The sequence below is a fragment of the Salvelinus namaycush genome, chromosome 37, assembly GCF_016432855.1.
Source record: "Salvelinus namaycush isolate Seneca chromosome 37, SaNama_1.0, whole genome shotgun sequence".
Classification (NCBI taxonomy): domain Eukaryota; kingdom Metazoa; phylum Chordata; class Actinopteri; order Salmoniformes; family Salmonidae; genus Salvelinus; species Salvelinus namaycush.
In genome coordinates this window covers 10,951,445-10,965,563 of record NC_052343.1, presented here as the reverse complement: position 1 = coordinate 10,965,563, position 14,119 = coordinate 10,951,445, and the positions used below count along the sequence as shown (strand labels likewise).

General features: G+C 42.5%; 1 protein-coding gene across 1 annotated transcript in view; it reads right to left on the bottom strand.

Moving 5' to 3' along the window:
- LOC120031609 (thrombospondin type-1 domain-containing protein 7A-like) overlaps positions 1–14,119 on the bottom strand; it is a 93,192-nt gene that overhangs the window by 3,714 nt on the left and 75,359 nt on the right. The window contains exons 23-32 of the mRNA XM_038977414.1: positions 13,027–13,168; positions 9,914–10,029; positions 9,128–9,245; positions 6,482–6,627; positions 5,828–6,002; positions 2,813–2,986; positions 1,672–1,767; positions 1,452–1,537; positions 880–1,093; positions 161–248 (exon numbers count right to left, since the gene is read on the bottom strand). Of these exons, the coding sequence (XP_038833342.1) occupies positions 161–248; positions 880–1,093; positions 1,452–1,537; positions 1,672–1,767; positions 2,813–2,986; positions 5,828–6,002; positions 6,482–6,627; positions 9,128–9,245; positions 9,914–10,029; positions 13,027–13,168 (1,355 nt within the window). The remainder of the gene's footprint in view (positions 1–160; positions 249–879; positions 1,094–1,451; positions 1,538–1,671; positions 1,768–2,812; positions 2,987–5,827; positions 6,003–6,481; positions 6,628–9,127; positions 9,246–9,913; positions 10,030–13,026; positions 13,169–14,119) is intronic.

The window sequence follows — 14,119 nt, the reverse complement described above, 5'->3', positions numbered from 1 at the left end:
ATACACCAAAAAGATGAGGGGGGGATGAACCGACTAATGACTAAATGAAAGGGTTCAACATCTGAAATCAAATCGGACCAAAACAAATCACTACGGGGATTTTTTAATGAATGATGAAGGGATGGATGAGTAAAAAAGGACAAGATCAGAGCGGACTCACCAAGCTAGGTATATCATAGACACTATGAACATGAGCAGTACCAGGGCTCCCGCTGCTACACCATATACCCACGTCTTCAGCTTGCCATCTGTGGAGGAGGGAGAGCTGTCAGTTCAGCTGGCTACACGACTGACTGGGTCTAGTTTCCATTTGTTTCTGGCTTTGAAAATTTTGATCTGAATTGTGCTTTGGAGGACATGTCTAGACAGTCTCAACCTGTTGAAAATGGTAAGAGCCCAAGTGCCACTTACTGACTCAGTGACATGCAGCACTCTAACCAGAAAGCACTATGGTGTTAACCAAGCAAATTCGCTAAGAGTGTACAGGACATTAGCATAATACATAGTATCTCTTGTATTGGCTGCAATCCTGTTGCAGCATCTAACAAACCATCAGCCACATGCTTCCTTTTCATTTCATGCACTTATTTAGCCATGATGACGGAGTAGCAGAGAAACATTCCTCTGGTCCAAACTGGTCCTCCCATCACTTTACATTCTTGCTATATTTGCTATTGTCAGAAGTGTGTGCAGAAATGTAACTCTCATAAACCAAAAGCTATAAAAGCTATTTACTGTGGTTGACGTAGCTGCATCTGTAAGAAATAATGCCCCCGCAGCATCTATCAAACTTTCATGGGTTTTACCTTTTGTACTCTGCACCTGCAAGCTACTGAATGTGTGTTCACTACTTCTACGCTAGTGACGTAGCTGGTTCACCTGGTCCAAAGGGCTGCAGGTACCAGGTGCGTCCGGTGCGTCCAGGCTGTATGGTGGCAGGCAGGGTGGGGTTGATGGCACGGCTGGTCTTCACGTCAGTCTTCTTGTCCCCGGCTGTGGGGATTTCCAGGATGGGTATGGGGGAGCACTGGTTCAGCTGGCCACTGGAGGACATCCCCTCGGTGTAACCCTCCTCGCACATACACATGCTGGCCTGAAGAGGGCAGTGTTACACACATACTGTTCACTGCTGTGTCTGAATATGTTACTATCTGTCGAATCCTTGCTTCCTCTGTCCTTGTTTCCTCAAATCCTTTCAAAGCTAATTGGAGGAGGAGGTCAGAGGGAGGGACCTTGGATTCTCTCCTTTGATGCACTTTGAAAGGAATTGAGGAGACAAGGATGGAGGAAGCAAGGATTTGACAGGTATTAATGCTTTCAGACACAACCACGGTTGTCAGCTTGTCACTATCTGGCCATGCTAGAATGGACTGAAGTGCAACGCGTTCAGAGCACAAACCTAATCTGAACCACTCTCACTCAACATAGATAACTACCCATGAACAGCTCACCTCAGTGCAGAAGGACATTGGCATTTGACACGGCGGGTCACAGGAGTTGTTGTCGTCTCCTGGAGGATTGATAGGGGGGCATCCTCCTGTAGGTAAAAGGTCACCAAAGAAGGTTCAGATGGCATGTGATTGGTCAGATCTTTAGGCTTTGATGTCAACTCTAATAAGGCATATGGAAAGAAGTGCATTAAGGCACCATTGAAGGTTTAGTAGTGCCTACCAGTGACGTTGAGTCCATCAGAGCGCTGACACCAGGTGACACGAGAGGAGCCTGACCACGTGCTGCTCATCCACTTGTACTCAAAACACTCCCCATCTGTAAGAGCACAAGACATAATGATATCGATGAGCCATTAAGTCAGGTACAGAACAGAGCCAAATTGAATTCAGATCAGTTCTACTGAATTAAACGGAACTTAATTGAACAGAGGGGTGTGGTTCGATTTTTACATTCTGGATGAAAGGCTCAGTCTTTTGCTAGATGGCTTAGCATGAACGCTGTTAATGTTTCATCAATATCTCCATCAGTGCTCCAAGTGACCCTTATTCTTTGGGGAGCCCTCTGTAACTAATCACCTGCAAAACCAGTTCAACTCTATCGTAAATGAGCAATCTCAATCTCATCTCAAAAATGTACATTTTTCTCTCAGTGCTCGCTGGCTACAGTATCATCGCTACAATCAATACAATAGATTTTTTATAGTGTCATCGGTCAGGGTATAATGATCTGGTGTGTTTCTCTCTCTTTCTTCCTCTCCCTCTCTCTCTCTATTCCCTATATTGCTTCCTCTCCCCTCTCTCTCCTGTTTTTCCTCTCCATCCCATGTCTCGCTCCTTCCCACTCTATCTCCCCGTCTCCCCTTCCTCTTCTTCTTAAAGAGCGCCGGGCCACCCCATCCCCTCTCCCACACGGGCCCATAGTGATGCTTATAAACCAGGTCATCCCAGCGATGGCTGCTGTGGGGCGGCCGCAGCAGTGGGTGAGAAAACGAGGGACTCCCCAGCCAGAGCCCAGGGGAACGTAGTGGGGGGTTGGGGATTCACATAACACTGTATGCTCTAGTCTAGTCTAACATGAATAAGATGCCTGAGGGACCATGCTAGTACTGTATATAAACCTGAGGAATTTGTTTTGCCATATTTTAACCTGGTAAAATAAATTCCTCATGGGAATGTTATTTGACTTCGATGAAAACATAAAACCTGGGTTGTATTGATTAGGCACCAAATGGAAGAAAACAGACTGAAGTGGGACGGGACTACCTTAATAGTCCAATAAAAAAACATTCATTTTCATCTTCCATTGCAAAACATTTAGCTTGTGTGCCCTAATGAATACAAACTTGTTTTCCCAGTCTCACCAATGCAGGGTCGGGACTCCCAGTCCTGGTCAGGACACAGCTGGACATTCTCAGGCTCCTGGGCCATGACGGCTCGCGAGCGCACCTGGACCGAGCCAAAGTCCACGCCGGCCCCTTTGGCACACACACTCAGACACGGGCTCCAGTCAGACCACTCCATCAGGTAGCATTCACCTACAGACACACACAGAGAGAGAGAGAGAGAGAGAGAGAGAGAGAGAGAGAGAGAGAGAGAGAGAGAAAGAGAGAAAGAGAGAGAGAGAGAGAGAGAGAGAGAGAGAGAGAGAGAGAGAGAGAGAGAGAGAGAGAGAGAGAGAGAGAGAAAGAGAGAGAGAGAGAGAGAGAGAGAGAGAGAGAGAGAGAGAGAGAGAGAAAGAGAGAGAGAGAGAGAGAGAGAGAGAGAGAGAGAGAGGAGATAGGGAACCACACAGTTGTTAGCCTCTTTGTTCCATTTGGAGTGATATGCCTGAAGAAAAGACAACAGAGCAAGAAACACAACTAAAGCTAACCAAGTCAAATTCTCAATAGGGGGTGCTGTTTTCACTTTGTAAAAATTTCGTTCCCAAATTAAACTGCCTCGTACTCAATTCTTGCTCGTACAATATGCATATTATTATTACTATTGGATAGAAAACACTCTCTAGTTTCTAAAACCGTTTGAATTATATCTGTGAGTAAAACAGAACTCAAGTTGGAGCAATTTTCCTGTGAGGAAGTGAGAAATCTGAAATCAGGCAGGCTGTTCTGGGGTCAGTTTATTAATTTGCATGTCTTCTATTGGTCGAGATGCACTGCATACGCCTTCCCCTAGATGTCAGCAAATAGTGAGAATTGGAATGGAGTTGCTAGGCAGATCTGAGGCCATATAAATGGTCTGGGAACGTGGGGTGCAGTCTTTTCATCATTCGCCATGACGCAAGACAGACCTCAGGATTGCGTTCTGGAAAGCTCCCGTTATAGGCCTTAGATATATCCGGCTCTGATTTTATTCGATATAGGTGTTAAAGACATCATAATGTTGTTATTTTAAACCGAGTTATATCAGTTTATATCAGTATATTGCGATTTTCGGATATTTCTTAGTGCTGCGTTATAGTGAGTTGGACACGTCTTCGCCACATGGCTAATGTTTACTGCTAATTCCAAAGTTGAAGGCGACAATCTACAACCGAGCAATGATTCCTCTGGACAAAGGACAACTTGCCCAAGATTCTGATGGGAGCTCATCAAAAAGTAAGAAGTATTTATGATGTTAATTCGTTGTTCTGTTGAAAAATGTTGACCTACTATTCCGCCATTAATTTCGGTGCGGTCTCGCTTTAACGCACGCTGTATGTCGTAGTAACGTTAGTTTTAAAAATCTAACACAGCGGTTGCATTAAGAACTAATGTATCTTTCATTTGCTGTCCAACCTGTATTTTTTAGTCAAGTTTATGATTAGTTACTGATTAGATTAGGTGCCTCTCCCAAGATTTCTCCCGACATTTTGTTGGCAGCTTGGCTACTATTCTCATTGTATAACCACGATTTGTGCCGCTAAATATGCACATTTTCGAACAAACTCTATATGTATTGTGTAATATGATGTTATAGGACTGTCATCTGAAGAAGTTTGAGAAGGTTAGTGAAAAAATTAATATCTTTTGCTGGTTTATTCGTTATCGCTATTGTTGGCTTGAATCAATGCTGTTGTGTGGTTGGCTATTGTAGTAAGCTAATATAATGCTATATTGTGTTTTCGCTGTAAAACACTTAAAAAATCTGAAATATTGGCTGGATTCACAAGATCTTTGTCTTTCATTTGCTGTACACTGTGTATTTTTCATAAATATTTTATGATGAGTATTTAGGTAATTCACGTTGCTCTCTGTAGTTATTCTAGTTGCTTTGGTGAGAGTTGTGATGGTGGCTGCAATGTAAAACTATGATTTATACCTGAAGTATGCACATTTTTCGAACAAAACATATGCTATACAATAAATATGTTATCAGACTGTCATCTGATGAAGTTGTTTCTTGGTTAGTGACTATTTATATCTTTATTTGGTCGAATTTGTGATAGCTACCTATGCAGTAAAAAAATGGTGGGAAAAAAAAGTTGTGTCTTTTGCTATCGTGGTTAGCTAATAGAAATACATATTGTGTCTTCCCTGTAAAACATTTTAAAAATCAGAAATGATGGCTGGATTCACAAGATGTGTATCTTTCATCTGGTGTCTTGGACTTGTGATTTCATGATATTTAGATGCTAGTATTTACTTGTGGCGCTATGCTAGGCTATGCTAGTCAGCTTTTTTACTGATGAGGGTGCTCCCGGATCCGGGATTGTGACTGTGATTGTGAAGTAGAAGTTAAACAATTTAAAGGCAATGCTACCAAATACAAATTGAGTGTATGTAAACTTCTGACCCACTGGGAATGTGATGAAAGAAATAAAAGCTGAAATAAATAATTCTCTCTACTATTATTCTGACATTTCACATTCTTAAAATAAAGTGGTGATCCAAACTGACCTAAGACAGGGACTTTTTACTAGGATTAAATGTCAGGAATTGTGAAAAACTGAGTATAAATGTATTTGGCTAAGGTATATGTAAACTTCCGACTTCAACTGTATGTTCCCCCATGACTAAAACTGGTTTAAAATGAGTTTGGCAGGATATTGGTCAGTAGTATTTACTTGTGGCGCTATGCTAGGCTATGCTAGTCAGCTTTTTTACTGATGGGGGTGCTCCCGGATCCGGGATTGTGACCAAGTAGAAGTTAAACTCTTGGGGTTGAAGAACGTCTATTAAAGTTCAAAGCAGATTGTTGTTGATGTAATGTATGTGTATATCTGCATAAAAAGGAAATGTTATGAATTCACAGTGTGTTTTTTCTCTATGCTGTTTTTACACAGGCATAGGCTTCATCTAGATCTATGCTACCACCCACACTGTACCACGATGCACAATATAAATAACAGCACACCTCCATAAGACGGGAGCGCTGCATACTGTTAGCTGGTTGGTTACCTGGACAGGGCAGAACACAGGTCTCCTTCAGTATGATCACTTTGTCTCTGTTGACAGCCAGCTCCAGACCCCCACACAGCTCCTCCTCCACCATGCTGCCCTCTCCCTCTCTGGAGCCGTCCGACACGAAGCACGACAGGTTCCGGTAGTGAAGTCCCGCTCCGCATACCACCTCCTGGGGGAGACAGACACACACACACAGAAGCACACACAGAAGCACACACAGACACACACACAGACACACACACATGGATAAGTCAGATCATGTCCTCTGTGTGTGTTAACTGAGTAAAAGGGTCAAAGAGAGAATAAGACAGTGTGTGGTGTAGCCTACCTCCACTCTGCACTCAGACCAGGGAGAATAAGACAGTGTGTGGTGTAGCCTACCTCCACTCTGCACTCAGACCAGGGAGAATAAGACAGTGTGTGGTGTAGCCTACCTCCACTCTGCACTCAGACCAGGGAGAATAAGACAGTGTGTGGTGTAGCCTACCTCCACTCTGCACTCAGACCAGGGAGAATAAGACAGTGTGTGGTGTAGCCTACCTCCACTCTGCACTCAGACCAGGGAGAATAAGACACAGTGTGTGGTGTAGCCTACCTCCACTCTGCACTCAGACCAGGGAGAATAAGACAGTGTGTGGTGTAGCCTACCTCCACTCTGCACTCAGACCAGGGGCTGTACTGCCACCTGTAACAGGGTCTGACAGGACAAGGTTTCCACTGCTCCAGCTGAGAGGGACAGGGACGCCCGTCTCCCTGGGACCCCTGCACCACCACCCTGCTACGCCACATCCGCCCTAGAACACAAAAATGCAGTGACATCATTCATGTGAGACACTCACTGGACAATTAGTCTTGTACAGATGTAGGATCTTAATTTGATCACCCTGTTGCAGGATAACTTTCCTGCAATGCAGTGTAGTGTATTTGAGGTTTAAAAGGCTCCTGAAGTAATTTTCACTTTGAAAATTCAGACTTGATTTTTCCCTTTATGAAACACCTTCAAAAATGTCCATGAATTATAATCCAGATAATAATTCACACTTCCTGTTGGTGAGGATTATTTTCCTGCTGTTGCTAAACTGACTCAAATGAAGATTCTACATCTGTAGTAGTTACAGTATCACATCTACCGAAAGACATGTAGAAAGTCTGCAGACGTTGGGACTATTTGATTCAGAAAGAGTGCTTCGACTGGGATTCACATCAACATATGACTGATGTCTGAATAGGGAGATGCGTGAGCTCGGGCTACAAACCAAACACAGCAGTGATGTCCGTCTAGACAAAGGCAAGTCAATGATGTGTTGTTCCCTCCAGTATTCTTTTCCTTTCTTTTGAATGGAACAGTCTGCTAAAGTTCATCCTTTGTTTTAATGTCAGGTCATTCACCATTCAGTGCATTCAATTCAATTGGCAAATACATGTAATTACAGTATAGGCCTACAAACAGTTATTGTGTGTATTTATGTACATGTGTATTCGTGTGTACTCCTGTGCGTCTTTGCGTGTGTGTTACTGTATTATTTATAGGTTACTGTATTAGTCGTCCCTAACTGCTTGACAAAGGCAGCTCTTGAAAAAGCCTGCTACACTGTTCTGTCCTCCAGCCATATTGATTACCTCTCTACTTCCACTCCTCCACTTGAGCAAAATGACTTTTCCTTTCTGTTCTGCCAACTACTGCCTTCCTTTTATATAACACCAGTACAGGACCATATGAGGTGGTGAAGTCTCTTATGTGTAATGGATGTGGTGTGCTGCAGTTTGAGCATTTTGTAAGCTTTCTTGATTCTAAAGGCTTTGCAATGTGATGTATACAGTAGTTATACTAAGAGTGTATCATCTCAGATGAAGTATAGGTATTAAGTGAGCTAACACACACACACACACACACACACACACACACACACACACACACACACACACACACACACACACACACACACACACACACACACACACACACACACACACACACACACACACACACACACACACACACACACACGGATTGTGATTTGCTGTAACACACTGGTACTTCAAGTACTGCAGACTCAATGTCCACCTCTCCCTCGCATTCATTCCTCTCTTTCCACCCCTCTCGTATAAATCCATCTCACTGCTTCCATGCCACATACTCTTTCAAACCCCTTTCTTCGTCTCTGTTTTGCAATTGGTCACATATAACAGCTCATTTTCCAACACAGAGCCAGCAATCCTCTCTCTCAACCAAACAACAAAGAACACCTGCTACACTTATCAGACAGTAAAATACAACATTTTCCATCAGACATAATACTACCTCACATCATGTTCTAGCCAACAGAACATCCTCTATAGATCAGGTGAGGATCCCCATTGCATCTTTAGCCACTCTTAAAACACTTATCTCTTGCCTGTGATTCAGCTGCAGGTGCTAGAGGCTACAGGCTGGCTGTTACTTCAAAGGGCTTCCCACAGGGCCGCTAGCAGACAGACATAATAGGACAGAATCAATTGTCTGATGCTGTACAACAACAAACAACAAAGGACAGAGCAGTCACTTTACAGGGCGATGTAGGATGCAATCTCTCTCAGTTCAATGAGCAGTCTTGCAATTTTTGGGGGGGAGTTCTCCCAACCCATTAAGAGTGTGATGTGTGATTGTTTTTGCGCAGACGGAGATCCCTGTGATCGTTGGTCATCTGACAGTGTAGAGGAGCTGTTGATTTAACATGGGTTGATAGCACAGCGAACGTAGGAAGGTGTGCATTCTATTACGTAAGGCCATCGAACGAAACAGAGTGAGCTTTGAAGATACTGTATGACCGTGTTTAATGCCGTTTGTCTCGTTTGTAATCTTTGTTTTTTTTTCCAAACCCTGGCTGCCTGAGATATTTTGTGATATTAGCTTGAATATAATATTTGTAGGAAACAAATCAATGCACTGTATCTCATATGGAAACAATATTCATATAACCACCGAGATGAGTCTGGTTTGATGACCCTCAGGAGAAGTTAACCCATTAAGTGTCCTTCAATTCTTCTTGATCATCTCAGACGTTTACCTAGGAGCCATTGACAGTAAAAGGATATAGGAGTATATATACATTTTTTAAATTGAACCTTTATTTAACTAGGCAAGTCAGTTAAGAACAAATTCTCCTTTACAATGACGGCCTACCGGGGAACAGTGGGTTAACTGCCTTGTTCAGGGGCAGAATGACAGAATTTTACCTTGTCAGCTCGGGGATTCGATCCAGGAAACTTTCAGTTGCTGGCTCAATGCTCTAACCACGAGGCTACCTGTCTTACCATCCAATCCACACGTGTGCGAGCATTCCGACCAGGCCGACCAATCAGAGAGCTGGCAGTTGACGGGACACTCCACCACACAGGAAATGTTCATCTGCCACTTCCTCTCCAGGCTCAGCTATGAAAGAGCAGGATCATTATCAGTCACAGTATCAGTCACAACACCTATCATAGTGGCGTTTTGCAACAGACTGGTACAGCCAGCCCAGACCCATTGCTTCTTACTTCTGTCTGACCCCTAGGTAAATAGCCTATAATTCTCAGGAGCCGCTGGTTCTGTTCTGGCACAAGATGGGCACCCGGCTTGTTTAAACCCTATTATCCCTGATTGAGCCGGACTGAAACTGGGCCATGGGTTCAATAGCAGTGAGGTTAGTTTTTCAACTGCAGCCTGCAGGGTACAATTTGAGAGTGTCTGACTGGATTATGAATGAACTGAGTTGAATCTGATGGGGCTACAGCAATCCTCATGTGTAAACACTTCTAAATGTTTTATGAAGATACGGTACATGCCTGTCATTTTATTTGCCTATAATCACTTGTGGCTGATACTGATCCAAAGAGATAATATATTACGTTATTGCTGCTCTGCTGAGCTAAATTAGTAATACTCCAAGGACACACAACTTCAAACTATTGACAGTACAGATGGTTCAGTTACTCTGGAAACGGTCCAATTTCAGTATCACTAGTATTGACTCAGTATTGACTTTCATCATAGTGGACCTGAATGAGAGTTAGGATTGTAATCAGGAGTTGGGGATAGAGCATTTAAGAGGATCCCACCTCCTTACAGAACTTGAGGTCGACAGACTTGCCGTCGCTGCGTACACAATCCAGCATCCGCGTCTTGATGCCATTCCCACACACAGCATTGGCACTTAGCTGACATGTGCTCCAGTCTGAGGGGAAAAGGCAGACCAGTATGAAAATCACACTCAAATTCAAGACAAACTCACAAACATACACTGAGTATACTAAACATTAGGAACACGTTCCTAATATTGAGTTGCACTCCCTTTTGCCCTCAGAACAGCCTCAATTCATAGGGGCATGGACTCTACAAGGTGTCGAAACGTTCCACAGGGATGCTGGCCCATGTTGACTCCAATGCTTCCTACAGTTGTGCCAAGTTGGCTGCATGTCCTTTGGGTGGTTGACCATTCTTGAAATACACAGGAAACTGTTGAGCATGAAAAACCCAGCAGCGTTGCAGTTCTTGACACAAACTGGTGTGTCTGGCACCTACTACCCCATTCAAAGGCACACATTTTTTTAGTCTTGCCCATTCACCCTCTGAATGGCACACATAAAACAATCCATTTCTCAATTGTCTCAAGGCTTGATAATCCTTCTTTAACCTGTCTCCTCCCCTTCATCTACATTGCTTGAAGTGGATTGAACAAGTGGAATCAATAAGGGATCATAGCTTTCACCTGGATTCACCTGGTCAGTCTATGTCATGGAAAGACCAGGTGTTCTAAAATGTTTTCTATTCTCAGTGTACAGTATGGCCCGAGATGATTTATATATACACTAGATGGCTAACAGGGGGGCACTGATTTGAAGCCCCCGCTCCTCCATTTTACTACTCCCCCACCGTTGTAAAAAATAAGCTATAGAAATTCCTTTTATTAATGCATACATTTGTTTTTATCAAGTTTATTCTATCACAGACACCTTAATGCATACTTTGAACTTATATGATGTAAGCTAAACATAGAAATAATTATTAGTAAATATAAAATAACATTTTCCTTAACGTATAACTTTTAGAGAGTAATAATGTTGCTGTCCCCACTACAATATTAAAATTCTTAAATACATGTCATTTTGTCCTTGAAACATTTAATTGAAATACTGTAAAGAGTTCCATTTATTCCTATGGAAGACTCGTTCTTCTGGGGAGTACCAATATGTCCGACCGGTGGCTTCAAAGCCTCTCATTGGCCAATACACAGCATTTGCAATCTAGTGTTTATGTACATCATTGCCCCAAACTGGACAGGAGATACGCATGCAAAGCTTCAATCATTAGGCAAAGGGTACATTTGATGTCAAAGCCTGTTTTAGGCAGTTCCAACCCCAAGTCATTTTCTAAAGATAGGATATGTACTCAGTTGAGTTTGATGTCAGTTGATTATTTTGGCAACAGACGCATTGGGAACACCTCTAACACTTGAACTCATTAACTGAACAGAGTCATGACCGCTTGTAACACCTGCTCTGCCATGCTTTTGACAGCTAATCTAGGGCACATGACGGAGGAGCACGTAAAAAGATCAAGAGAAACGCCCACGCCTATTTCAAGAGAAGTGGTGGAATTGTCAGACTTGCGTAAAAGTAAAGATACCTTAATAGAATATGACTCAAGTAAAAAGTCACACAGTTAAATACTACTTGAGTGAAAGTTTAAAAGTATTTGGTTTTAAATATACTTAAGTATCAAAAGTAAAAGTAAAAGTATATTATATTATGCAAACCAAATGGCACAATTTTTTATTTTTTTATTTATGGATAGCCAGGGGCACACTCCAACACTCAGACGCCATTTACAAATAAAGCATTTGTGTTTAGTGAGTCCGCAAGATCAGAGGCAGTAGAGATGACCAGCGATGTTCTCTTGATAAGTGTGTGAATTGGACCATTTTCCTGTCCTGCTAAGCATTCAAAATGTAAGGAGTACTTTTGGGTGTCAGGGAAAATGTATGGAGTAAAAAGTATATCATTTTCTTTAGGAATGTAGTGAAGTAAAAGTTATCAAAAATATAAATAGTAAAGTATTCACATAAACAATCCTCTGAAGTGAAGCATATCGTTTGAATCCAGAGAAGTTGGAATCCCAGAACCCCAGTCAAATAACCATGTGGCTCTAGTTAAGCCATGAAATATGTCTACCACTGAGGGGCCCGGGGATCACTCAAATGCCTGCAACACTCTGACAAAGATGAGTGGCTGTTTTTAGCGGCTGTTTTAAGTGCTCAACTCCTGCTGCAAAGCTTTGTGGCACTCGGGGGAGTGGAAGAGGGAGATTGTGGAGAGAGAGAGAGAGAGAGAGAACGATTCAGACAAGCAAAGGCAAAATGGATCCTGGCAACATCAAATAGAGCATTTCCAGTAATGATCTCTCCTGGTATTTTATTTACATAGTTACTGTGTGGCCCTGAAAGGCCTGGGTGCCGCTGGGAGCAGAGAGCTACAGATTAGCAGTGAAGTGAGCAACAGACAGAGAGAGAGGAGAGAGAGAGAGAGAGAGCTACGATATTGAAGATAACACTACACATCTCTGGAATCACAGAGGAGCCACCAAAAAAGACTGCAGTTTAATTGGACCAAGTCGTTTTGGAGTAGTACTAGATAAGAGTATGCTGCACCAAGAGTGTGCAATATTAATACACGACCTTATAGTGTGTATATCGATTTTTTTTTAACTGCATTGGTTGGGTAAAGTTATTTCAGTATGAGTAAAATTAGAACACTTAAAAGGCCCAGTGCAGTCAATAACATGATTTCCCAGGGTTTTGTATATATTTCCACACTATGAACTTGGAATAATACTAGGAAATGGTGAAAATGATGATAATGCCCGTTTAGTGTAAGAGCTGTTAAAAAAGGGTAGGATGCAGTCACCAGGCGGAGAATAAGTTAATATATCAAGAAATTGCTCACGCTAAGAAGCTATTTTTGTTTCTTTTTGACCATTTTGATTGAAAACAGTCACAGTAAGGTACTTAATTGTTACCCAGAAATTATTTGATATTGAGGTAAAAACAGCTGCATTGGGCCTTTAAGTAACAGTGTAAGTAGATAGCCATTGATGAGGGAAAGTAGCTACTTATAGACAAACTAAATGGAAGATGTCAGTGAGATGTTCTGCGATTATTTTTTTCTTCTTCTACCTGTGATGTTGTAGAAATAGTGAAAGCAGTTCAGGTTCAGACTACATGGCTCCTTCTCTGTGGTGTCCGGACATTGTCTCCCTGCTCCAGGTGACCGGATGGCGTAGGCTGTCCGTTTCCTGCTATTGTTGTAACTGCATGGCTGAAAGGTAGGCACAATTTCACATCAACATGGAGGGGTTGAGCAAAAAGGGGGAGGGTTGTGTATTTTTCTTATAGCGTAAATGATTTACAAATCCATATTGCAGCAAGTCATAAGAAGTCTACGTAGACAGATCACTGAATTGGAACTAAGCCCTTTTTCAATGGAGAGGCCTTGTCGCCATGATGTCCATATTTATTGAACATAAAGGTCGATTCAACTGTGTGAATTTGAAGGCTTCTCTTTCTCCATATTTAATTGTCTTAAATAAAAGCGGATTAACATTCCATGTTTTGATGTCATGCCATTCCCAATTCCCAGGGCTGCCAACTTTCACATATCCTCTCTACTGGCATTCCTGGAATATGGAATTCCTAGGAATTTCGCGGAAAAACGTTGAGGATGCTTCTCGAATAGATATTCCATCCTAACATTCCTTACATTCCCTTTACACAGTGTGAGAGTGGGAAAAACACTGCCTCTGGAATAACATCGCTGGAATGTTTTATTCGCCATGAATAAAACATGGGACAAGCCCCGCTGGTACCGGCAAGACTCCATGTTGCGATTGGAATTGTGGGAAGTCAGCATGTCAAGCACTTAAAGAGAACGGGGTGTGATTAACAATGGCTGGTGCCTTTTCAGGAAACCAGCAGGTGACGTTGAAACAGTTCAATCGCTCTTTTACAACCAATGAAATGTGTCAGAGGGGGAGGACTGGACCTCTTACTGCGGTTAACTACTGGACTTTGATTATATTCAGTAATATTTTATACATGTGTCTATTTTACAGCTGTGAGACAACCATGGTCGGGCTGCCTTTACCATGTTACAAAGGCTTCCTAGCAGTGTCAGGCTGGAGAATGAGAGTGGTTCATGATCCGATCAGAGCAGGTGCATCTGTTTCACAAGGGGATTTTTACATCCAGAAATAGATTCACCTCCACTGAA